This window comes from Parasteatoda tepidariorum, chromosome 3, assembly GCF_043381705.1.
Source record: "Parasteatoda tepidariorum isolate YZ-2023 chromosome 3, CAS_Ptep_4.0, whole genome shotgun sequence".
Classification (NCBI taxonomy): Eukaryota; Metazoa; Arthropoda; class Arachnida; order Araneae; family Theridiidae; genus Parasteatoda; species Parasteatoda tepidariorum.
In genome coordinates this window covers 97,021,612-97,049,522 of record NC_092206.1, presented here as the reverse complement: position 1 = coordinate 97,049,522, position 27,911 = coordinate 97,021,612, and the positions used below count along the sequence as shown (strand labels likewise).

Here is a 27,911-nt window from a genome sequence, read left to right as displayed (position 1 = left end):
TTTATTGATTTTAAATCAAAAAGTATTTAATAATAAACAAAATAATAAATACCTATTAAAAATAATTTTTGACCTGAAATAACCTTTGGACCAAGGAGTTTATAAATAGGTGCAAAAAAGTATAGATTTGGATTAGTTGACAATACAGGTTTAAAAGCAAAAATTATATTATGAATGTCAGTAAAAATTTGGGTCAGTTTTATAAATCGCAGCTGCTTCATTTTTTAGGATTAATCAAGTAATTCAAATTTAATTTGAAAAAACATATTTGCCATCAGAATAATTTGCTCTTAATAAGTTAGACGGGAAATAGATTGAAAATTTGTACCCCTTAGTATTATTTTTACTTTTTGTGTTTTTGTTGGAAATAATTGCATGCATCCATTTTTTGTACTGATTCATAAAACTAGTATACATAAAGATAATGAAATAAATAATAATGAATAAAGATAATGAAATTTTTTGAATAGTAGGATATTAATACAGTGAAACCTTATGTTATGGACACTCCTACAAAACGGACGCCTCTCACTATGGACATATTTTTAATTCCCGCGAATCTTCTATGAGTAAACCATTCGATACATTCTACGCAAAGCGGACACTCCTGTAATTGGAAACGGACAGTCATTTTCACCCTGAAAAGTTATTTTCCATCTCTTCAAATCGGATGCCACATGAATTTGAAGAAAAAAAAAATCTGCTTTAAATTCCAAGGGAAAAAATATGTAATTTCTCACCATTTTTAAAGCATGTAAATTTTTTGCATCATCAATAACAAAAAATATTGTTAAGCTATTTCACTACTAACGAATCAAACTTTCTCCGTTAAATTTGCCTTATCTTTGCAAAAAAAGGAGAGAAAATGATATTGCTCATTCGGATAGCAACATCTTTTGATTTTTTCCTCTGGATCACACAGGTTATGAGACCCCACAAGCTGAAATGACGTCTTAAATGCTCTCCTTCCCGTAAGCGGATAACTCTCATAAATGGACAATTTTTTCCGTCCCAAGAATGTCTGCTTAACCAATGATTCACTGTATTTGCAAACAATTAAAATTATGAAGTGTAACCAAAAGTTATGTAGGATCTAAAAACAAATACCTAAAATGAACTCAAATTATAATAAAACTATATATCTATCGGTGTAGATCAGAGAAAATGGTAAATTGGAAAAATATTTAGTATTTATAGTACAGGGAAACCTTGAAAATACGAATTTCTAAAATCTAGAAACTTCTAAAATTTGTGATGAAAAATAATGAGCTAAATTTATTTCATATTAGAGGCGAAGTGCAAAAATTTGCTTTTCATAATATTATATTAAAAAATTAGCTTTAAAGACCATTTGGAAATATAACTGCTAGAAAAGCAATCAAGAAGACCAGGTAGTGACCAGAGTCACACTTGATTTGTGACAATGAGATAGTCACAAATCAAGTGTCTACTCAAATACACATGTTATTACACTATTGTACTATAAAAAAACATTGGGGTTTTAAAAAATCCATAGCAAGTACTAAGGAGAAATCAAATGCTAAGGATGCATCAATTTACAATGAAGTTGTTGCGAATACAGTAAAATGTGTAAAAAAAAGTAATTACTCAAACAAACTATTCAAAATTCATGTGGCATAATAAGAGTGTATTACAAATAGGGTGGTTTAAAAAAACTAAGTCGTAATTCATAACATGAATTGCTGGATAAAAAATTGAAAACCCAAGTGAAGTTATGATGAAATCAAACGAGTCAAAAAGTGATTACTTCATTTTGTTGAAATTTGAAAGTTGTAATAATAAGATTTAATTGAATATCAGGACTTAAAAAACCACGCAGAAATGCATTGTGATAACTGCCCAAAAATTGAAAGTCAAGACTATAACAATTTATGATTCAATATATACCAATTTAACACATATGAAAAATTTTCATCTCAACGCATCTTGGAATTTGCATATTGTAATATCACATTAATCTATTGAGATTTAAAAAACCATGAGATATTAGTAGAATAATCAAAGAAAAAACAATATGGGTTTACAATAAAATCATGCTTATACTTTGACATTTCCATAAGCTTAAGTTAAAAATTAATCTGGATTTTACGAATTTGAACTGTATAGTAAAAATAGGATGACTTTTAAATCACATACAATCAGACTCAATTTCTTATATTTTAAAGTATTATCTAAAAAATGTATTATTAGTTTTAATAAATTAATTTTTCATATATTATATTGAGTTAAAATTCTAATGATAAAAAAAAGGCTGGGTAAGTGCCAAATTTAGTGCATTTGTATATTTATGTTATTATCTTTTATAATAATGTGGCAAAATAATTAGATTTTAACTTAATTTTTATAAATGTTTATAATTGTTTCCTAAAACTCAATTTATTTTGTATTTACTGTGTAATTGTATAACTAGAAAAGTTAATTAAATAGAACATTAAAACAGGAATTAACATTTAAATTAACATCTTAATGATTATTTCTAAACTTTAACAGAGTGTATGGCTTAACAGGTTGAGATGTTGTTTACATTTAGTAAGTAATCCAAATCAATAACAATAAGACATTAATAACAATGAATCAATGATGTATTTTTAATTGTAAATCAAATTTGAAAATATAGTTATAATAAAGATTTTAAAAAAATACTAACTTTTTTAAGGTCATAAGTTCAGCTCTAAACTCACTGTCAGAATCACTTGAAACAGTGGCTTCCGAGTCAGTAGATGATGATTCAACAGTTTCATATCTCAGTAATCGGTCAAGCAGAAAGCTGTTTTTGAATATACAACAATGGTCATTACACAACCATAATCCTTTTTATAAAAACATAATGTGCATTAATTTTTTATTCATGACAAAAATTCTAAGCCCAAATCAGGTATTAAGTTAAATTTATTTCTCCCAAGCAGGAAAATGGTGAAAGATAAAATATAATGAAAAATTTTCAAAATAAACGGGAATTTTTCAGGTCATAACACACTCATAATTAACATTGATAAAAAACTAAAAAATTTTAACTGTCATTTTAAAGAAAACCTTTGTTTTATTCTTAATTTAATTTCAAATGGTTAAATTTTGAAGATTAATTATTAAAAATAATTAATTATTTTAAAAAATGTTGAGACAGTCAATTATTAAAAGTAAACTCCAAAATTAGTTTTGATTAAGATAAAGCTAGAATTGTTGAAATATTTTTTTATTCAATTAATAATTAAGGCATGAATTAAATCACAATATTTAAAGATAAACATTGGGGATTTTTAATTAATAATTATACTAAGAAAAATAGAGCCAATACCTTTTATCTCGGGAAACTTTGAGCAATTTTCTTTGAGATTTTTTCAATTCATCTTGAAAACATTCATTTTCCTAAAAGAGAAGAATGAGAAGAGTTAACAAATAAAATTAATAATTATTTTAATATGCATAATAAAAAATGAGAGACAAAAAACAGCAAAACTTTTAAGGTAATCATAAAATTATAACACATGTTCCTTTGATTCCTCTTTTTATTAGGTTTTTAAAAAATACATAAGATTTAGACATCAAATGTGAAAAACTGCTTTAGATGATGGAAAACATAAAATACTGAGATACACAGCCAGCAACCTTTGTTCAGTTAAAACTCAGACAATAAGAGAGATGGTGTTGGCCAAAGAATTTTTATATAACCAAGAATTGCTTAAACTAATAACATTTTCTATACTATTCTCACCATATTTAGTTCCTTACTGGAATAGAAATAATTATCCTATTTATATTTGGAACTAAATAATAGGAAAAAATTTTATTAGACAAAAATTTAATTGAATTAAAAGAAGGGATTTTTAGAAGGTATATTTTACATATTTTTAACATTATTAAAATAGTAAATATGGCAGTATGTTTGTAGAACACATCATTATTAATGCTTTAAAATAATTTTTAAATATTGTTTACGCTCTTTAGTTATGACTTTCCACTACAGTGACCGATGCATGAAGTCCTATTCCATTAATGCAACGTTATTTCAATGCCTATCGTAAAGTCCACATTGGATCATTTATTCAAATATAGAGACCAAAAATTAGTTATTTAATTTAGAAAAAGTTTCAAAGACTTATTTAAACCATATTTCCTTTGATGTTACCATACAACTAATGTAAAACATGTTAAATTCTTTATGGATGAGAGAAACAGGGCTGCCACTGGGGTAAGACTTCAAAAATAGTTGCCCTCTTTAACATATTCTTACAATATTTACAAAAAATAATCCATACATATATATAGACAGATACTTACACTTTAAAAAATATATGAAACAATAAGTTAATGTAAAATACACAAAAGCATTAAACTCAATATGTTAATTATGCATAGGCATCATGTTATGCAGATGTTCTCAGAAATTTAATAAAAAATTAAAACATGAAATATTCTCAAAGAAAAATTTACATGCTACGTAATATGCTGTGGAACATAAAGAAAATCCAACAGCAATAGTTGTAAATGTGAAAAAAAAAATATATACATACTTTGAGAAAACACAGGCACTAGTGATCTAGTTGAAATACTGATATATTTCAAAAATTCTGTTTAATTTACAAATGAAAAAAAAAAAAAAAAAAACATTTAATAACAATTAAAAGTTGAATTCAAATTTCATCAAGAATTAAGATACAGTAGAGAACCGATTATCCAGAACGATCGGGACTATCGCTATTCCGGACAACTGATTTTTCCGGTTTTCTGAATCGCTACAAAAAGCCGTTTTTTTAGTGTTAAACCCAACTAAAAAAAAAAATTTTTTTTTTGAAATAATCTTAAAAATAAGAAAAAACGATGAGGTAATACACTGATGATTATTTCAGAAATGATGGTAAGGTAAACATCTTTCAAAAAAGAAAGAAAAATCCTAAAATCTTATGAGGAAATTATTATTATTTTTTTTTTTTAAAATTGCGGAAAAATTTATAGAATTTCATTCCGGTTTTCTGATTTCCGGATAATGGGTTCTGTATTGTATTATTAAACTGCAATGCATAAGTCAAGTGAAAAAAAATAAGTATACTAGAACTAATAAGCATTACATATATTCATTTTTTAGAATATTTATTTTTAAAGTTGCATAAATTTTTTGTCCAATAATTTACTATTGATCAAAATCATTTTCATATTTTTTTTTATTTAAATAGATTTCCATTAAAATTTGTCAGTAACAACTATTAACATTTGATTATAAACATCTAACTTGCTTTTGGCTCTATTTTCAGAAAACATCTTTAATAAGTACAGTACGGAACCCGTTATCCGGAAATCAGAAAACCAAAAAACCGGAACGAAATTCGATAAATTTTCCTGCTATTTAAAAAAAAAATTCTTTTCCTCATAAGATTTTTCTTTCTTTTTTGAAAGATGTTTACTTTACCATCATTTTAGAAATAATCATTAGTGTATTACTTCATCGTTTTTTCTTCTTTTTAAGATTTCTAAATATTTTTTTATTTTCAGTTGGGTTTAACAATAAAAAAACGGCTTTTTGTAGCGATTCAGAAAACCAGAAAAATGGTCCCGATTGTTCCGGATAATCGGTTCCCTACTGTATATAACAAATTCTTTCTATCTTCCCTCAATGAAGTGTGTTGAATCTGTTCTTATGCACAAAATAAAAAGATATTATTTTAAATAACTTGTATTTTAATGATCAAATTTTCTAACTAAGTACATAGATTAATAGTTCAAAAAAGCAGGGCTCGGTTTTGACCAGGACATGGTAAAAATTAGGTATTTACCAGTAAAAACCATGGGGAAAATGGGAAAAACCTGGTAAATACTATTAACTCATGTTTATTTATTTAGAGATATAACGGTTTAATATTTATAACTGATTGGAATATATATTATTTCCATATTATATAACAAATATTGATAATTAAAATACATAAATATACATAATAATAACATTATACATAATATAATATACATGTAGATATATATGTATATCAGCAAGTAACAAACCATTGGACAAGTGATATGATGTAAGCTATCACCTAAATTGTAATTTTAAAACTAATTATTCACATAATCAGGTGAGGCAAATCTTCTCAATATTAAAAACTTAGAAATTTGATACATCTTTTAGATTTTCAATATGATTCAGTAACCATTAATTAAAAATTAAAATCATATTTACAAATAACATTTGTTGTATTATATCATATTATACCTTACGGCTGTATTTATAAACAAAAAATAACTGAATAACTTGAAAGCTCAAATAAGCAGAATTATGGAATTTTATATTAAAAAAAAATAAAATAAATAAATAAATAATTTCTTTTTTTTTTTTTTAACAAAAGAATAATAGGATTATTAAAAAATGAACAGTAGTGATAAGGGCACAGTAAAATAAGGTTTTATCTTTCCAATCTTTTGTCATTTACTCTTTTTTAAAACCAGATTAGGAAATTATTTTTTTTCTATTCATTTCACTTTGTATGTACAATTTTAAGTACAAAATTTTCCCAAATAATCTTTCGTTCAAATGAATTAAAATTATAAATTTTTTTTTTTGTGTAATAAGTTTTGAAACAGCAGAAAAATAACAAAAATGACTATCAATGAGGTTATACATTAGAAATTAAGATAAAATTGTTATCAAGTCAGAAGACCAGACCACTGTCAATATCTATATACGCAAATGTTTTATTTCGGCTAAAAGTTAGGTTAATTTATAAATATCAATATAGGATAAATATTAAATAAATATCTATCGCAAAAACAGGCCTCAGGTAGTAGTTCAGGCAAAAATTGAGACAAGTTTAGGGCAGAATATTCTCTAAAGAAATAGAGCAAGAAGAAAAACTAACTTAGTTATAATTTACAAAACTAAACATCTATCTGAAAAGTTATAATTCACAGTCTGCTTAAGGATGCATTTTTTTCTCAACTTTATCAAAACTAATAAACTAAAATTTTATTCAAAAATGTAAAAAACTTTATTTTATTTCAGAATGACCTTGTTCTATAAAAGTTGTTATTAATTCCAATCATATTTTAACATTTAGAGTACTGAAAAAATTTGCACAGTTGCATTAAAAATAACCGGTAGCTATTAGTTAATATTTCCTTATACCAAAATTTAACTGAATTTGTAATTGAATTAGGGCTTATCCACATACCAGCCCCCAAAAACCTGGGTAATTAATAATAAAAAAAACTTTCTATAAAACCCATTTTTAAGTGGGTGTCTTTATTCAGAAATTATATTTTCCTGTCCTTACTAGAGCTATTATAATTTCACATATTGTTTGAATATTTTTCTTAAATTATTTTACTATTAAGCTAATAATGCTTTAGCTACTTACATATATTAAAAACTTCAGTTTTCTTTTCAGGTTACGATACTTTTGATGATAGTTTTGAGTATCTGGTTCTGAAAATTAAACATTTATTAGTAAAAATGAAAAGAAAAAAAATTAATAATTAAAAAGAATTTTCACAAAACCATTTTTAAGATAGAGTAAAAGAACTGCCAAGCTTTTCATAAGTAAAAAAAAAAGAACACATTAAAAAAAAAAAAATTTATATTATTTTAGTAAGTAAGGTAACAATAGAATTAAGTGAGTAAGTTAAGTACATTCAATTTGCAATAACTTGAATCTGATATGACCAGGGGTCTGTCTAGGTTTTTCTGATAGGTACCTATTTTGTGAAAATTTAGACGTAATTTGTGAAAAATTAAAAATTATATTAAAAAATCAACAGAAAAATATGGATTTATCGTTTCTTAAGGGATACAAAAATGAAATTTTAAGAAAAAGTATTTTGTGATACTACCGTTTTTCCTAAAATTGAATTTGTGAAACTACCGTTTTTCCTAAAGTTGAATTTGTGAAGGTACCGCTAAACGGTAGTAAATTCGGCCTGGACAGACCCCTGATGACTTACACATAATTGTAACCTATTAGATGCTAAACTTAAATACTTATCTTTAGTTCTGGTTTTTGATATTTAGCAATTACTCTGACAATTAATTCATAAGGACATTTTTTTTCTTTATGCTTAGAGTTCTAGGATTATTCGTAAGATTAACTTTGTCTTCCAAGTTGAAAATTTTTTAACTCTCCTTTAGAGGTTTTTAGTAACAGATATTTCTCAAAAACACCTCAGGTAGTTTTCTGTCAGGTTAGAAAAGAGCTTTTTAAACTATAGGGTGACCCGGGGTAATTCAGGATCACTCGGTTTCTGGGGTAAATAATGATCACCTAAATTTTATTTAAAAAAAAAACATTTTTTTTTTAAATTTGTGACATGGACAAGAATGCTTGTACACTTTACTAAAGTATAACTATATTTACCTTATAATAGTTTTTTGTTTAATCTAACAAAATAAGTATCTTTTAAACTGCTTTCGGTATTTTACATTTCAAAAATGGGCTTCAAAATGTGCACATTTCTGCAAAGATCCCCCTCCTTCTCTTAATAATAAATATTTTGAGTTACTTTCTTTTTCTTTGATATAAAAGTAGTGTAAGCTTTTGTTTAATTGTTTCACATCTACTGTAAACATTATAATTGATTATAGGAAACTATATCAAATGTTGCCCCCTACAGATGGGGTAATTATTGATCACTGGGGTAATTCCTGATCATTGTCATTTCTTCTTATAAATAGTATATAAAATAGCTTATAAATAGCTAATTGTCTTTTCTTAAATAACAGTTCATATTTATTAAGTGGAACAACTATAAAATATATTTTAACTGTCATCACAAAATTTGTTTTTAACTGTATACAAGACTGTATTCTGATTTGCACCATTTCTGGTTTGTCTTACCTTGCTTCTATCTTAATTTTATGTGTGTACATTGTTAGAATAATTTTTAAGTTTATAAATTAGCCTAGTATAAATATGGTGAGAAATTATAAGCCTAAAAAGGATACTAAGCTTCTAGAAAGCAAAATTAGTGAATTTCTTTTAATGATTGAAAATGAAAATTTCAGTGTGAGAGCTGCTGCCAGAGCTGTTGACATACCTTACTTAACTTTACACTTTCCTTTAATGAAGTTAAAAAATCCAGCAAAAGTAACTCATGTGGGAACTCTCTTATATTTCAGCCGAACATGAGAATGAGTTGGCTGATTGCCTAAAATGTATGGCACGATGCAAAGATTTTTGAAAATTTAAAGTGTTAATCTTTCTTCTTGCTTTTAAATAAATCGTTTTATTAGCTGCTTAAATACATCTTTTTGGTTTATTTGTTTGATCTTCATGTCTTATTTGTTAATTACCATTATATAATTATTTTTAAACAGCCCCTTTGCAATAAAAACTGGTGATCAGTAATTACCCCAGAAATGATCAAGACCAGGAGTAATTCCTGATCACTAAAAATTTAAAATCTTTTAAATTCTAATTAGATTTTCAAACAAAAGAAGGTGGCATAGGACTCATCTCATATAGCGTCAAATTTCCATTAAATATTAAAATTCTATTTTGAATAGTCTTTTCACAAAATAGATGTTTGCATCTTTTGATCAGGAATTACCCCAAGTCAAAACAATACAGCTTATGTATAAGTTTAGAACATCAATGGGCAGACGCACACACACGTATATATTTAATAAATAAGTACATTAGGATAATCTCGTCGTTCATTTTCACCAAACGTGATATTATCGCCAAAAGGTAGGTTCTGCGCCAATAACCGCAAATATTATCATATTTACAGAGTATTTCTTGACTAAGCGAGTTAGTTTTCTTTAACAAGTTGAAATACACTGTTATCTCACACTGCTGCAAAATTATTTGAATTTGGGATTTGTTTAGCACCGAAGAGAGTGCAAGGCAATTGTTTGCGTTTTAAAAGCTATTAGGGATTTTTGGCCACAGAAATGATTTATAATGTTTAGAATTGGTCAGATTCAAGAATATTTCAATGAGTAATTATATATAAAAAAATTATAGGATTTTACTCTTTTTATTACACTTTATTACGCATTTTTAAACTTAAATTTTTGTTATTATTATTAATATTTCACAAATTTAATGTGTTTAAAAAGTTTATTCTGGAAATTGCTTTTTATTATGATGGTGCCAAAGCATTTGTGCATATTCCCAGCATTGACGGGATAATCCCAAAGTACCAATAATAATAATCTTTAAAATAAATTTTTTCAAAACGTGATTTTTTTTAAAAAATAATTATTAATTTTGAAGCTTGTTTGCTTAAAATGAACCTTTAAAAATTTAAATGTTATAAAATCATTTTAATTGCAGTTTATTGATTTGAAGGAAACACAGTAAGTCAAATTTTTTTGTGATGACTTTATCATAAATATTGATAATGAGTTTTCTGAAACTGCATTAGAGAATGAGTTTTCTGTAACTGTATTAAGAATGAATTAAACTTTCACAATATAAGGATTCAATTGACTGTTGCTTTATAAATAATAAAGTTCATAATTGAAATACTTCATTTGCTTCATAAATTAAGTGGAATAAGTATAAATATTTTGAGTGCTCAAATATGGGGGCCTATTCTCAAGATCCACCAGGTATAAAAGGATAAAGCAAAAAAAAATTCAAAAAAAAAATTAAATAACTAAAAGAAGAAAAAAATTTGCCACAATAAATGGAAAATAAAATAAATGTGAAAAACAAAATCTGAAAAACAGTACTTGAAAGGCAAATGAATTTGGATAGAATGTATTTCAAAGTGTTATTAAGGTTGGTAAGGATTTTGAGTAGTTAACCAGGAAATCAACATTTATATGAATGAAACAAAATTCCAAAGCATCAAGATTTAATCTTGAAAATAATAGTAATATATCATTCAATTCTTAGATAAAAAAAATAGTAATTCCTAAAAACATACCAATACAATTTGAATTTTTTCAACAGCATTTATCTTCATTTAAACACAATATCACAGCATCATCTATTTTCTTTATTTTTGTTTAGCTTTTTCAATGAATTAAATCTTTTGCCATCTAATAAACTGCAGCTCGTTGCATTGTGTTTCATTGCAAATTTAAGTTTTGTACAAGTTAAAAAGGTTTTCTTGGTTCCATGGTGGTTTCAATGTACTTATTAGTTTAATTGTTGCCTTGTACGAAAGATTGTTGCTTTGTTGGTTTCAATTTTTCAATTTTAATAATTTTTCTATCTTCTTTCTCATTAAAAAATACTAACTAACTCAGTGGCGCGACAGCCCATTAAGAGGGCCAAGGCCGACTGTGCCCATCTCAGTTTTCTTGACCTTGGGCTCTGGGGTGCAGGAGCATATGTTCCGGTCAGGTGGTCAGCCGAACGCGGAACCCCCAGTGTTAGTTCCCAAGCATGCTTGGTACTCATTTTATCGACCCACTGAAGGGATGAAAGGCTGAGTCGGCCTTGCCCGGCCCAAGGATCGAACCAAGGACCTGTGGCACGGCAGCGCGAAGCGCTACCACTCAGCCACCGGGCGTTATTAAAAAATACAATGCATAGAAAAAAGGTTAATAATTTTAATAATGCTAAAATAACGACAAAAAAGTTTAGTTTGCAATAATTAATATTCTTTAAAAAAAATTTCTATTGAAACTTAAACCAACTGGTAATAATGAGAAGAACAGATTAGAAATGTAATTTACATAATGATAAAAAAAGTAACATAATAATAGTAATAAGATAAGAACACTTTAATGTATAATTATTTTATGTACTTAATAAACTTATTCTTAAAAGTATAACAATTACTTTTCGAAATAAAAAATATTAAGTTACCTGATGATGGCATTCTCATTCCAAATAATTTATGCTTTACTTCAGCTGAAAAAAACATGTAAATCTAAATATTTATATAAAATAAAACTACATTGTACACAAATAGATGTCATTAATAACAATTTTGGAAAGTTCAACAGAATCTTTTCTAGATTCTGTTTATTTAAGTTATACTTTCATACAATCTATCTATTCATTTCAACAATGATGATTCAAATTCAAAAAGAAAAAGTTATCAAACATTATCCATCCGATAAAAGAAATAAAATTGAAAAAACAGGGTCCTTTATTAGTATTGTCCTATTATAAAATAATGGCAGCAAATTTTGACGTTTCTAATTTAGACAAAATTAATGTTTAGAACAGGATTTGCAAAACCAAGGCAATGGTTATTATTAAATTGAATGATTGATTTTATTTCAATTGCACAAAATTGTTTACTTTTCAACTATTTTATAGAAATATTCATTCATAGGTAATTTATATTATATATTGTTAGTTAACTCTCTAATAATTTGGTACATAAAACTAGGATTTTGACTAGAAATCTTTTCAACTTAAAAGTTTTTTTTAAAATGGAGAATAGAGGAATTTTAATTTTAAAATTTTATTGCATGTCTTAAAAACCAAAAACATATGTTCAGTAAGCCACATATGAGGTTGCAATAATAATAATAAAAAGACATGTTCCACTAGAGAAACAGTTTTATGCAAAAAAGACAGAAAAGAAATGCAAATGAAATAAAATCAAATTTGTCAGAATGCACTTGTTTAATATGGTTTAAATATTAAGTTAAAAACTTTATAATTCCAATTAAATTTTTTAAAACTTTTTACATGAGAACACTGATAATGACAGTTTGCAAGAAGTTACAAAATAAATAAAAAAAGACTATTAAAAGTGATTTAATGAATTGAAATTAAAGTTGCCATTTGTTGAAATTAAATTTAATGAAGATATGAAAACTACTAAATATGGGTATATACAGTTAAATCTAAATAAGTTGTATACACCACTCATATATTTTAATTATAGACTACTTGAATAAAGCTACTCTTAAAAGAGAACTCATTCATTCTATTAGAATGATTTTTTAATGAAATAACCTTATAAGAACACAGAATTAGACAATTACAATTTTGTGCCTAGAATATAATTATACTTTACGACAGTTAAGCATAAATACATTTATTGGAAGTAGGAACGTGATGAATTACTTTAGTGAAAGTTCCTTTATTTTATGAACTGTTAACATGCTTCGAAAACATATTAGACAATATAGCTCTTAACAAATAAAACTAGCGTTTGTCTATCTCTTATCTTATTAATTATTCTATAATTAATTTTATTATTATTTTCTATCTCTCAGTAAACAAATATGTTTTCTAGAAGCCAAGTTTTCTATTATCCAAGGTACGAGCGAAAGTCGAAGTAGAGGAAAATTCAGCGTGATATTTTACAGAATGTTCCTTTCAATGAGATTTTTCAGTTTTGAAGTTTAATATCAACCAGTCAATGAATTTGAGCAACACTTAGAGAATAAACCGTACAAACCGTATAATCTTTGTTTCCTTCGGAAAATAGTTCAATGTATTGCCACTTTATTTTCATAATATTTTCATTAACGTAATTTTAATTATATTTCAGTAATATGAAATTTTATTTGATGAACAAATTCATAAATTTAGTATAATATAATATTTATTTGAAGCATTCATTTTAGCTATCATATGAAGGAAAAGTAGCATGTAAATATTGATTAACTGGGACCACGTTAAATAGTTTCGATCTCACTTTTGTGTTTATTTACTAACGACCTGTCACGGAAACAAAGTTAATTGAATCATGTCATCGTAATACAGTAATAAGTAGTGATATAATATTAAAAATTAAAGTCAATGGCTTCTTCCAACGAAGCCAAATCGCAGTCTAACTGCTACAATATTTGCACTCAGTCGCAATTACCATGGGGTGTACGTAAAGAAAGACAGACTTTTCCATCAGGTATAAATATTGACATTGAAGTGAAACCTGGTGAGTTTATTTTACGAACTTTATTTGCTGAATTCACGGTGCAAGCAGAGCGAAAAATAGATCTTGTTTTAGCTGAATCTTTGGAACGACCTTTATCGAAATCTTTACAAAGGGGCGAAGACCCACTTTTCGACCAACTTTTAAGTGCTTTCGGATCAGTTGCTGAGCATTGCCTACCATCGCTGTTACGCACTCTTTTTGCGTGGTATGAAAGACAAGGTGTTGATTCTCCTACATCTCTTGAACTAAGAATAAGAGCTGATTCTTCAAAGGGCAAAAATGAAACCCAAGAAAAAACCGAGAAAGATTATCTTCATGAAAGAAGAGACCTTGCTGTTGAATTTATATTTTGTTTGGTGCTGATTGAGGTTTTAAAGCAGCTATCTGTCCACCCTGGGCATGATGATTTGGTCAATTATATTGAAAACCTAGCCTTCAAACATTTCAGATTTAGAGAAGGAGCTCAGTCTGGACCAAATGTTCAGAATGCAAATATTATAGCCGATCTTTATGCTGAAGTGATAGGAGTGCTAGCTCAGTCCCGTTTCCAGTCAGTTAGAAAGCGTTTTGTGGCTGAACTGAAAGAGCTGCGGAGTAAAGAGCCGAGTCCCATTGTCACACACAGTATTATTAGTTTGCTAATGGGAATGAAGTTTTTCAGGGTTAAGATGGTACCAATTGAAGAATTTGAAGCATCCTTCCAATTCATGCAAGAATGTGCAACATATTTTCTTGAAGTAAAGGATAAAGATATCAAGCATGCTTTGGCAGGTTTATTTGTTGAGATTTTAGTGCCCGTTGCTGCAACTGTCAAGAATGAAGTTAATGTACCATGTTTAAAAACTTTTGTTGAGATGCTCTATTCACATACTTTAGATTTATGCACGAAGAAGAAACATAGTTTGGCTCTTTTTCCTTTGGTTACTTGTTTGCTATGTGTTAGCCAAAAGCTATTTTTCCTTCAAAATTGGCATTACTTTCTAGCCATGTGTTTATCTCATCTAAAAAACAGAGATCCAAAAATGTGCAGAGTTGCTTTAGAATCTTTATACCGTTTGCTGTGGGTTTATATGATACGAATAAAATGTGAGAGCAACACTGCAACACAGAGTCGGTTACAAAGTATCGTTAATTCTTTATTTCCCAAAGGCTCAAAAGCTGTAGTGCCCAGGGATACACCATTGAATATATTTGTTAAAATCATTCAGTTCATTGCCCAAGAAAGATTGGACTTCGCAATGAAGGAAATAGTATTTGATCTTCTCTCTGTGGGTAGACCAATCAAGATAATACTGACTCCTGAACGTATGAGTATTGCTCTTCGTGCTTTCTTAGTAGTTGCTGATAGCTTGCAGCAAAAAGAAGGTGAGCCTCCTATGCCTAGAACTGTTGGTGTTTTACCATCTGGAAATACTCTTAGAGTAAAGAAGACTTTCCTAAACAAAATGCTTACTGATGAGACAGCTAGAACCATTGGAATGTCTCATTACCATCCTTATGTGAGAAAAGTATTTGACGATATCTTAAAAGCACTTGATGTTCAGTTTGGGAGACCTCTAATGATGACAACTGTTCAAAACATTAACAAAGAGCCTGATGATATGATTACAGGCGAAAGAAAACCAAAAATTGATCTTTTCCGTACTTGTGTTGCAGCTGTTCCAAGATTGATACCCGATGGTATGAGCCGCCACGACTTAGTTGATTTACTTTCTCGATTAACGGTTCACATGGACGAGGAGCTTCGAGCTCTAGCGTTTCAGTCGCTTCAAAATATGACTCTAGATTTCCCAGACTGGAGAGAAGATGTCATTTACGGTTTTGTTCAGTTTGTGTTACGTGAAGTTAATGATACATTTCCCCAACTGTTAGACAATGCTCTTCGTATGCTTCTTCAGTTTCTCACCAATTGGAAAAATGCATTGACTTGTCACTCTCAAAATTCACTTAAAAAAACAGCCCACGAACAAAATAAATTAGATCACTTGTGTACAGTCTTGCACTTGGTTGAAGCAGTGGCTTTGGTTATGCTTTGCCATTGCAGGCTTCCACCACGCCGACTTTCCGTTCACATCTTAAAAGAAACTAAAGCACTGCTTAAAATATTAGTTCCAACCTGTGAAGAAGAAAGCGTAGCAGAAACAATTGATCAGTGTTGTCCTTTTGTTGCAGAAAAATGTCTCCCACTCTTACCTCCCGCTGAAAAGGCAGCTTTACTATCAGCATCTCACATTGATCTTCAATGGTTGACCGAGAGAAATAGTTCAGCCTGGACATCTGGCCTTCATGATACCACTGAAGGCTCAAATAAAATTTCTAGTAATTTAGAAATTTCAGAAAGTTCAAGTTTAGATCCATGGTGTGTTTGTCTTCTTGGTTTCATTGATAACAGTAGTTTACTGAAAAACTGTTCAACAGCAATAGCTCATTCATGGCCTATTATTTATTCAAGAATAACTACTCTTTTCTCTTACTTGGATCTTAATCCTGTCAGTGATAACAGAGCCTCATTGTTAAGACCTACAGTGGTGAAAAAGGCTCTTAATGAAAGAGAGCTTCATTTAACATTGTGGCGAAATTATCTCATGTTCGCCTGTAGAATCGCACCACCAAATTGTATTCATTCACTCCGTTTCATTACTCCAGAGTTGAGTCTCAGCTCTTCTCCAGATAGCATAAGTTCCGAAAGGTCTGATAGCAGATCTCCAAGTAATACCAGTGTGCATGTTTCAAGCCTTTTCAAACAGATTACACCACTCCTTAGAAGTGAGCAAGCTGATATGAGAGATTCAATTGTATTTGGTTTGTCTAAAGTGAACCATTTAGCTGTAAAAGATTTAATGGAAGAATTGGTCATTTACATAAGAGAAGCAATCGATCGCAAGCAAGAAAATGTTAGACGCCGAAGGCGTCGAGATGTTCTCCGAGTGCAACTTGCTAGGGTATTGGAGCTGATTGCTGAACAAGGAACGTTTGGGATTAGCAACAGTGTTCTAGACAGAGATGCATCCTCCTTAAACACTACCTTTGTTGAATACATTGATGGAGCAAGGCTTTATTTAGAAACTGAAAATGATAAGGATGTCCCTAGTATAGTTCAAGAAATTAAGCAACATTTTTGTGGCTTTATACATAAGTTGATTAAAAGTTTTTCACTGGAAAATCGTAATAATCTTTTAGGGTGCGATTTAAGAAGAAATTTGTTTTATCTTTTTGCTACTTGGAGTGGAAAGTATGGTTCACATTTTAGCTTAGGAGATAGGAAGAACATTAAGGAGGAACCTATCTCTGATTTTGAGTTTTCTGCTCTACAAGCTATGTCTGCAGTTTTATGTTGTGGTCCGTGTTTCGACCCGCAAGGCCTCGGAGAAGAAGGTCCATTTTATGCATGGTTAAATAGCTTGTTGAATTCTAAAGTGGATAAAATTTATCAATTAGGACAAGAAACAGTCGTACTACTTTTGGAATTTAATTCAGATTGTGGAGCATTACTTGACTGGCTTGTAGATTGTTGCTACACTGGTGAAGTTCAAATGGCTGATGGTTGTTTCAATGCTCTTGCAACCATTTTTAGTGTAAGAGAATATCCATGCGATCATTACATGGCTATAATAAATGTAACGTTACTGAACACAGGTTGTCCCAGAAGTAAAATTCAAGAAACAGCCTTTCAGCTTTTACAGATTTTAGATCATAGATTTTTTGGTGCTTGTACATCAATATCAGTTGATGGGGAGACTGATGCTGTAAATAGAAATGTTGTGCTAAGGAAGAAGCCTGCTCAATTTTATGATGCACTGTTTTCTTCTGGTTACCCTTGCTCACAGATGCAGCTTTCACATCATCTAGCTCAATTGCATCCGGAATTGACGATGCCTATTTTCTCTGAGATCACATACCGACTTCAAACTGCTCGACCGCCTGTTAGACAAAATCTATTGCAATATGTTTTACCTTGGCTGTATAACATGGAATTAGTAGATCCTAACATCAATCACTGCAGTCCTTTGTCCCATTTAAATCGCATACAAGAGTTCTGCTCCACTGAGACATGTCAGAGCATTGCTTTGGAGCGTAGAGAAGGTTGGGGATCTGCAGAAGCTACTGAAATGGTTCTGAATAATCTTTTTTATATAACTGCAAAATTTGGTGATGATCATTCTCATGAAATCGAAGACTTGTGGGCATCTTTATGCAAGTGTTGGCCAAATAATTTAAAAGTTATAATTCGTTATCTGTTTATTATTACAGGACTTGCACCCAATGAATTATTAGTTCACGCAAAGCGGGTTGTATTGTTTATGGCAAAAGCCAGACCTGAAAAGCTTTTGGATGAAATGATGGCTGATATGCAGACAGTAGAGACTTTAAATTGCCTTATTGAAAGAACTGAAACTCCACCCTTTTTCAGAGTTACAAGTATTCGAAAAGAAAGTAGCCATTCAGATGATGGCGGATCAAGTTCCCAACCAGATGCCCCTCGTAGTGAGGTCACTCTGGAAAGAGGAACTCTTCATACTAAACGCCATAGTACTGAAAGTGGTTGTGAGAAAGACAGTCAAATTCGTAAGGATGCCTGTTACTCTGAGCCAGTTCAAAATTCATGCAGTGGAGTGAATCAGCCAAAAAGTAATCCAGGGCCATCTTCTTTGACTGCTAGTGATGATGGGCAAAATACCATCATTTCTTCAGTGGAAGAAGATAATTTTCTGCTGCTGTGTCATGTCCCACCTGAAGATAATATCAAACCAGAAACTCCCCAACCACATCCATTACCTATGCCCGAATTTGGCGGTTATTACGCTCCATTAACTGAGTTTTTACCTGATAGCTCACAACCTGTAACTGGATTTCACAGATGCAATTTGGCAGTTATGTTATTGGTAGATGTTTTAGATGGTATAAGCATTGATTGGTCCCCTCATGTTCCTTTAATGCTGCACATAATATTTCTCGGTTTGGATAATACTCGCGCACTTGTGCATGAACATTGTAAAACACTTCTTCTGAAGTTGCTTATTGTTTTAACAAAGCACGAGGACCATTTAGGAGTTGCTAGAATACTTTTAAATAACAAAACCAGAGAATTAGGGTATGGTTTACCTCTCCAAACATTTGCATCAAAAATAAATTTTACCGAACAAAAATTGTTTGAAGAGATCATCCAAAAGGAAACTATGAACCATAAGAGATCATCTGTAGAGGATACTGAATCAACTTCTAGCAAGGAGCAAGATAGTGGATCTTGTGAGACATTGGCTATTGAAGAAACTGCAATTAATCATATTTTTGAGATGAATAAAATAGCTCCCAATGTGGAAGATACCATCAAGTCATTAATAGATTATTTAGCATCTAAAAAAGGAAATGCCTTATGGAGTTATGAGGATATTACTTCAAAAGTATGGTCTGTTAAAAGTGCTGAGCAATTATCCTCCTTTTTGCAGCATGTTCTTTATGTATTTAGAGAATCAATTCCAATGGCTCACGTTCAAGATCGATGGGCTCAAATAGCCCTTCAACTAGCCCTATCATGTTCATCGCGTCACTATGCTGGACGTTCTTTGCAAATATTCCGTGCTTTAAAAGTTCCATTGAATGCTCGTATGTTGTCTGACATTCTTTCTCGTCTTGTAGAGACTGTTACTGAACAAGGTGAAGATATGCAGGGTTATGTAACTGAACTAATGATTACTTTGGAAGAGGCTATTGATTCTTTAGATTCTGCATCAAAAATTAGTGATATAATGAGAGACTTCTTTAAATCCACTCCCAATTTAAATAAGGAAAGCAATAGAAAAAGTGCACCTCCTATTACTGTTACTCACCCAGGACATTCTTCTGGCTCTAGCAATCCTCTTCCAATTTCTGTAAATCATCAGCGAAGTACCTCTTATTCAGGTAGAAAATATCCGGATTCTCCGACAATTGAAATTAAAGACATCCGTAATCGGAGTAATACAGATATCGATGTGCGATTGAAAGCAAATAACTTGGGTAGATCTAGAAGTGCCCAGTCTCTTAAAATGGCAGATGAACAATTTTCACAAGAAGACAGAATGGCTTTATTAGCTCAGTTCTTTTGGATTGCTGTGTCTCTTTTAGAGTCTGATTATGAATATGAGTTTTTATTAGCCACAAGACTTTTAGAAAAAGTAATGACAAAATTACCTTTGGAACGAACTGATTGCCAAGAGAAGTTAGAAAAAATACAGATGCAAATTAAGTGGTCTAATTTTCCTGGTGTGCATGCCTTGCTACTGAAAGGATGTGCATCTCCCAATACATTTGATGCAACAATAAAGATAATAACACAGTTTACAGCACTGTTAGACATTCCTGTTGTTGACCCATCTGAATCATTAGCATTTCCATTCCATGTAATGGCCTTGTTGCCATACTTGCTATTAAACTATGATGATCCAAATACTCTGTGTATAAAAAGTGCTGAAAATATTGCTCAAGTTTGCATGGAAAAATCAAAGAAATTAGAAAATTTGGCTACTGTTATGATGCTCTATAGCCGTCGATCTTTTAGCAAAGAGAGCTTTCAGTGGACCAAATGTGTAGTAAAATATTTATATGATGCTTATTGCCACGTGTTTCTAACACTCATTACCTTCTTAGTCGAAATTCTTGAAAAAGGTTCTCAAAACTTAATTCCCCATGTTTTGGGTATTTTGTACTGTGTTTTACATTATTTAGATGTTACATGTTCAGTGCAAGCAATAAATTCTGATTTGTTGAGGGTTATCTCCAGATACATTGAAGGACCTCAGTGGAAAGATGCATTGAAAATATTGAAACTTGTTGTCACTCGATCATCAACTCTTGCCGCTCCTCCCGCCCCTTTCAGTATTGGATCATCTGCTGCTGATTGTGTCAGCATCGCATCAAATACATCTTTTGTAGATTCAGAGTTTGGCAGTAAGAGAGAATTACCTGGGAGAACAATGGAATTTACTATTGATTTATCTCAAACTCCTGTTGTTGGGCAACGCTATCTTCTGAAAGATAGTCCAAAAGATGGAGAGAAAGAAGGATCAAGTGCATCCCCTAGAAGAAGTTTGTCTCATAACCATTCATTCACAGAAAATGGTTCTGTCGGTTGGAAACGGCCTTGGCTGTCCCAAGCTCGAACAAGAGAGCATCTCATTGGCCTGCTTACTAGCTGTGGCCAAAGAGTAGGTCTTCCCAAGAGTCCATCAGTTATATTTAGTCAGAATAGCGATATCATTGAACATCAATCTTCAATGTGCAGTAGCACTGAAGAGATATCTGCTACCAATAATGAGTCTGCTGATAGCAAGCTAGAAGATGGTCATGCTGATCATGCCCAGTTTGGTGTTTTCAAAGATTTCGATTTCTTAGAATACGAATTAGAAAGTCAAGAAGGAGAGAGTATGGATAATTTCAACTGGGGTGTGCGTAGGCGTTCATTGACTAACTATGATGGAAGTACAGATGATGTTTCAAAACCTAAACTCAATTTGTCAATGAGTAATTCCACTTTGAGCCCCCGTAAAGAAGAATCATCTGATGATGAAATAGGAAGTGTTTCTCCACTTGATGATGTTCATCCTGATATGCCCAGTAGTAGCAGTGGCTATGTATTTCCACCAAGTTCTCTTCCTTTGTCTGAACACAGAAGAAGACCAATAAGTCCAGCTTCTGTATCAACTCACAGTTTAGCTAGTGATGGAGATTTAACTCTAAGCAACACATCGCCTAGCTTCTCGCCATTAGCTGCTATCCACTTACCTCCTGGATCAGAAGATATTGAAGATATGTGGAGAGCTCATTTGCACGATTTGATGTCTGATGGAACTGGAACTGTAGCCTCTAACACCTATCAAATTCTCTCTCGCTTATTTAAAGAAATGTTCAGGAGAGTTACAAGATTGACCAGAGAGTGCTGTCAAATGATATCTCACATGGATGGTTTCCGAGGGGTCGCATCTCATTTCTTAACTATGCTGGATGTGCTTATCAGTCAGGTGGAATGTCCTTTTATTTATATCGATCCTGAAGTTATGCAACTGGTTGAAAGGCACAAATTTTGTGTCCTTGAGATACAAGAGCACTGGGAAACCTTCCTTGAAAAGCAAGAGCATACCATGGAATGTATGGATGCTATGAAATCTGCACTTAAACTGGAACAGTTAGGGGAACCTATTCCAGATGGTTCCATTGAAGAACATCGAATTGATCTTTGTAGGTGTCTCTATAAGCTACACTTTCAGTTACTTCTATTACTAGAAAGTTATGTTAAATTATTATCTTTACTGACAGGAAGAGTTCAACAAGTACATATCGTTGATCTTTCTCAAGACATAACTTCTGTTAAGAATGATGTCGTACGAGCAGTCGAAGACACAGAAAGTGACAGATTATCTCCAACTGAACAAACTGACATTTCCTCGCTTTCTCAACATGAGGCAGAAACGATCTTTTTGGAGTTGGTTCACACACGAAAGTGGGGAAAAGCAATTCGGCATTTGCATTGCTATCGTACCATGTTTCCAGGCTCTTTGTTTGGACACTCTGAAGAAGATGATGTTGATGTTATTCTTGGGATTTATGCTAAACATCTGTGTGAGAATAGAACTGGATATTTCATGATGTCCCAAGAGGAACACGACATAGCTCATGTATGTCGTCAACTTATGGACATAAGTCTCCAACTGTCGTCAGTTTTGCATAATCTTGAGCACTCACATCAAGATCGTCAACAAGACTCTTCATTTCGAAGATCAGAATGTTGAAACATTAGCTCTTAATGTAACCCATTTACAATGATTAAGACTAGCACATATTTTGAATGTATTTATTAACTTGCTATCCACTTTCGTTGCTTACTTAGGTTAAATGAAAGCTTAATATTGAAATTAGTTAGAAAAAATATTTTAGTTGACTTGGTAAACTATTAATAGGATCACTGAACTTTATTGTGAGTTGTTCATTGAACATTTTATAAATTTAAAATTGATAAAATAAAGAGAAAATTTCCATATCAATACCCACACCAAATTTAAGGCAGTGTGCATTGGAAAAATAAGTCACCTGTCAGCAAGCTACTGTTTATCGGTATATTTTAATTAGTTCCAAGTTCCAGAATTGAAAGTGACATTTAGGGATTGCTGTTGATATATGGAAATATTCTCATAATTAAAGTACTCACAACTCTAAAGAATTTTTTTCTACTGCTTAATGAACCATGTGTTCAATCGTCCAATTTATTAGTTAAACCGCATCTATATATGTACATTTGACAGATCTTTTTTATATGACTTCTGTTGTTTATTTATTTTTTTACTTACATTGCGTGTAATGGCTTCGAACTTCATATTTAACTTTACTGTAGTTTTTGCAGGACTTAGTTGTTTTAAACTTTAACAAGTTGTACTGAAATTGGAGGCATATGCAAGGACGAATTAAACTTAGTCTGCGGCATGTAATTTCCGTTTAACAATTGCAGCTTTTGATTTATAATCCTAATAGTTAGGATTGTCACACTTACAGTTATAATTGTCATGACCACTGCTCTTGATTTCACTTTCTAAGAAGGTATATTTCTATGTTAAATAACAAAATCTTCATGGATAAATATTCTTTAGGTGTTCACTTAATTACCTTTTTCTGTGCACATATCAATTTTACAGGAACTAACCCTTTAAATTTATCAAATTTGCATCTTGATATATAGCAATATTTAATGTTTTTTCAATTGCTTTTCATGTTATTTTTTTTATTATAATTTGATTTAATAACTTCAAGGAACTGTAAAACATACTTAAAAAGTGTTAAATGGAGTATATGGAGAAATAACACTTAAAAAGCATTTACAGTCATATATTACATGATTAGAATTTTAATCAAATAAAATTAGCAAATCATAGAACAAAACTGAATTTAAAAAGAGTAAAAAATTATTCAGTCACTTGAAGTAATTAGCTGCTTACAAGCTTAAAAATCAATTTTCTTAAAAGTAGAAGATAAAGAAAAAGTTACAAACTTACACTTTAATTAACTAAACACATAAGTTTAAATGTAGACCATAATTTTAGTAGAACACCATTAAGCTAAAACTCAACTGTATTATGAAATGGAGGAAAAAAACTGTTCTCTCTTTATTTCAAAAGTTGTTCATTAAATAATTTCATGCGTTCTTTGTATCGATTCCTCAAGTATATAGGTTTGTCTTCCATAATACTGTTCCTAAAACATTTGCCAAAGTTTTTTTCTTATCATGTGTGATCCAATTTTATTTCATTTCTGGATTTTTCTTGCATTGTTAAAACATGTAAAAATTACAATCAGGAAAATGTGAGCTTGTAGTAATGCCATCATGGGTAACAATCATGTCAATTCTGTCTTTTTTAAACATTCATTGTAATAAGTATTGGCATGAGTTAGAACATGTAATGATATATACTTAATTACTCTATGTTTTGTTCTTAATTATGCAATAATTTGATTTAAATGCAGAAAAAAAACAATGATGCGAGTTCATTTTGTTTTAACTTAATTAAAGGGGCATGAAACTCATTTTGTCCCAATTCCTCTTCCTACAATATTAAAATATTTTGTATGGTTTGTACGCTTCTGAAACTTTTTAGAATTTCAAGTTAGTCAAAAACATAGGGAATGTAAAATCTGTTGTTGAAAACTTGGAAAAAAGTTTATAATCTGTAGTAAAAGTTGATAATCTCTAACTTTTTTTTTTAGAAATTTTTTTTAAATAAATAAATCTACATGAATATTCTCATATATCATAACTAATATGCTATGTTTTACATGTATTACTTTTTTAGACTTATCATTTTGAAAACACCTGGGGAAAGGTGATAATTTTCTTTTCAAGGAAAATAAATGTAAGCAAATTATCAGTTTTTAAAGAGCTTTTGTAATCTTATTTCTTGAATTATGTTCTGATTTTTTTCTTCTATGTAATAAACTTAGACGAATACTAATAAACAAATCAATCATGAAATTAGATATCAAAATGATTTGTGCATCTTCACTTTGCTGACCCGCACAGGTAGGGTACTCACTAATGTTTTATAATATTTTCTGCGTTTAATTGTACCTTTTTTTTATACATTGTGTGTGTTTGAAATCAATCATTCGATACAAAAGAAATATAATTCTAGAACTTATAATATTAAAGTATTTATCATAGATAGAAAATGTAGAATAGTAAAGCCTGACTTTCAAACTATTAAGAATGTTTGTGTGAATTGTATACCGAGTTAGTGTTTGTCTGGTAAATTTGGAGCTTTCAATGTCTCCAATTTTTAATAAGAATTTTAATAACCCCTCCAATATTTAATTGTACTTTGTCTACTTGATCCTTCAATATTTTATTTTAATGAGGTGCAAATGGTTTTAAATATTAAACACAAAATAAAAGTAAGTGATAAAATTAGATTTAGTGTCAAACTCTGTTAATTAAAAATGAAATAGAGTTAATTTTTCTGAAAAAAAATTTAAATATATGTAATAACTCATTATTCAATGAATTTATAGAACTGTCCATCCATTGTGTGGTGACAATTGAAGATTAGTTTAACTAAGGATTAATTTAGTTAGAAATAAAGTTAAGGTAGTTTATTATTGGCAGGGAAAAGACATTGACATTGTGTTGATGGATTCTTTAGCACAATGACATTTTAAAAAGTGAATTCATCAATGATCAATTGTTTTCTTACGTTGGATGGTCAGTATTAATTATTATTGCTTATTTATTTGAAGGGAAGTTTTCAGTCAGTTAAAAACTTACATTTTATGTTGTTTTACTTTGTGAGACCATAGTTTATATTTTAATCTACGTCAAATTTATTAATTACTTCCTAAGACTGAATGATTTTCTTTATTTTAATTGATGTAATTTTTAAATTTTTTTTAATTTTTAGGTTTAGGATATTTTATTTAGGTAAACCCACTGTTTATATTTTGCTTATATAGGTACATTAAATTTGTTGTTTTCATCTGTTTTTTATTCAATAACTAAATTCAAACTTACTTAATTCTTTTAAATATTTTAGATTCATAGGATCTTACTTAATCATTCAAATTCCTGATTTGAAATTTTAACCTGATTATAAATATTATACTCATTTCCTATAAACATATCAGTATATAAAACAATTCTAGCTCTACACCTCTAATTAAATTATCAAAATTGATTTTTCTCATCTTATGATTAATTAGTTATGAACTATTTGGAGATTAAAGTAATTATTATAAATTTATTACTATAGTGTAATAGTTTTATTAAACAGTTATCTGAAAATTTATTTACTGACCTTTATTTTAAAATCAAATTTCAGCTACCCCGTCCATAAAAATTTTCTGTGTCTCTGTGTCTGTCAAAGCAATAAAAAGTAGTTCATGTAACTAACATTCCACAATTTTTATGTTTTTATTTTAAAAGGTATGTATAATAGCTTGTAAAAATATTTTAATACTTCAATCTTAAATATTAAAATAAAGAGTGATAGTTTAAAAGAAAATTGTTTCTTTTATTTTCTAATGACGTTAAATTATAAAGAGGTAAATATGTAATTAAAATTTTGATGGTTTGTAGCACATAAACTAAATATTCTGCAATGGTTTTGAGCCAGATTGTTTTTATTTATTTTGTTTCTTTCATAAAATTTATTTGAAAGACTTGAGACAATAAAGTGATATGCCCTTTTTTTATTCTAAAAGTCCTATTTTTTTAAATTATATATATTCAACTGTTTCTTAGTATCTTTTCTTGAGAGGTACTTAATAAGTTTCTAGAATCACTTTACTGTTAAAAATAATAATAATAAAAGTAATACTTTTCTAGAAAACAGTAAAATGCACAGAAATATCTTGTTAATATACCCAAATAAGGTTTCAAGAACATTTTATAAATGTAGTTTATCATATTGATCCATTTATAAGGATGATTCAACAAAGATGTAAGTTCCAGCTTGAAGAAAATACAGTGTTATTTGTTAAACTCTTAATTTCACAATTTGTATTTTAACTGTGTACAACTATTTCAAATATAACTTTAATCTGTGTCTTTTTCCTGTTAAGTTTTAATTATTTCCTTCTCTAATATTGATGCTAATGTTTTGAAACATTAAGGCTGTGTAAGAGGTTCAGTAATAATTTTTGACTTTTAAGTTTTTTCCCATTCAGAAAGTAGAATGAATGATAACCTTGTCACCCCCTGGTTCTGTTGTTGATTATTTCAAAAGTGTAATAATTGTGTAACTGAAATGCTCAAATAATCATAAAATTTTCATAAAAGATAATGTGATAAATTCGATGTATGGTATAGGAAGCATTCCTTTTATATAATAAAGCTGTTAGTGTAATTCTATGCATGGAATGGTTTGGAAAATTATGTTTCTAAGCTTTAGTTTTTTTTTTTTTTTGAAATTTGTTTTATGTATATATATATTTTTTAATTTGCTATGAATGTATTAAAATATGTTATATAATGTGTAGCATTTACTTTTGTGTTATGTAATTAAAATAATTTATTGTTATTTATTAGAATTTTTCTCTGCAATAGTGGTAAATGAATTAATATTACCACATTTTTGTAGTATTTTAAAGAGAATAAATGTTTTGTTCTATTCCAAGACAACTGTTTTGTTGCTTTTACCATTTACTAAGAGGCTGCTACCTGTTCGCTTCGCTCCCCAAACTCACTACTGCTTCGTTTCTTAACGATAAACAGCTTCAGAATTAAAAACTGTTCAGTTAGAAGACCTCGAAATTTTTTATTGTATTAACACTGATTAGTTCCTCCGATTTGCTTTCCGATTCTATTTGGATGAAATTTAATCGAAATATTTTGATCGGTTATCATTGTAATTTCAGTTGCTAACTCATATTTTAAATTCTTATTTACTGTTTGGTAACGATAGAAACTAGTAACTAAGGAAAGTATTTAGCAATAGTGCTATAGTGTTAATATTGTGTTATAAAAATGTTAATAGTGCATTAAAATTTTAAGCAGTTATGCAGTTTATATGTAAACTACATAACTGTTAAAAGTTTTGCATATTGATTGAGTTTGATTGCATAGGTTAACTGTACGCATTTTTGCTAACTTAAGT

The 27,911-nt window shown here is 29.8% G+C and overlaps 2 protein-coding genes across 3 annotated transcripts in view; one reads left to right on the top strand and one right to left on the bottom strand.

The window, feature by feature from the left end:
• Positions 1 to 13,331, bottom strand: part of LOC107440285 (transforming growth factor beta regulator 1) — a 43,990-nt gene extending 30,659 nt beyond the window's left edge. The window contains exons 1-5 of one of the 2 annotated variants that reach the window (XM_016053164.4): positions 12,956 to 13,331; positions 11,769 to 11,813; positions 7,365 to 7,432; positions 3,317 to 3,387; positions 2,669 to 2,788 (exon numbers count right to left, since the gene is read on the bottom strand). In XM_016053164.4, coding sequence (XP_015908650.2) covers positions 2,669 to 2,788; positions 3,317 to 3,387; positions 7,365 to 7,432; positions 11,769 to 11,787 — 278 coding nt within the window. In that variant the 5' untranslated portion in view covers positions 11,788 to 11,813; positions 12,956 to 13,331. The remainder of the gene's footprint in view (positions 1 to 2,668; positions 2,789 to 3,316; positions 3,388 to 7,364; positions 7,433 to 11,768; positions 11,814 to 12,955) is intronic. The other variant, XM_016053163.4, reaches the window with a different exon arrangement.
• Positions 13,332 to 13,545: 214 nt separating this feature from the next.
• Positions 13,546 to 27,436, top strand: LOC107440283 (Protein furry). Its single transcript, XM_016053160.4, has one exon. The coding sequence runs from the start codon at positions 13,668 to 13,670 to the stop codon at positions 22,566 to 22,568; it is 8,901 nt and encodes a 2,966-aa protein (XP_015908646.1). The 5' UTR covers positions 13,546 to 13,667; the 3' UTR covers positions 22,569 to 27,436.
• The last annotated feature ends 475 nt before the right edge of the window (positions 27,437 to 27,911 follow it).

Bases quoted from the DNA above. Each gene is read 5' to 3' on its own strand.
- LOC107440283 (XM_016053160.4), top strand. From the start codon at position 13,668: ATGGCTTCTTCCAACGAAGCCAAATCGCAGTCTAACTGCTACAATATT.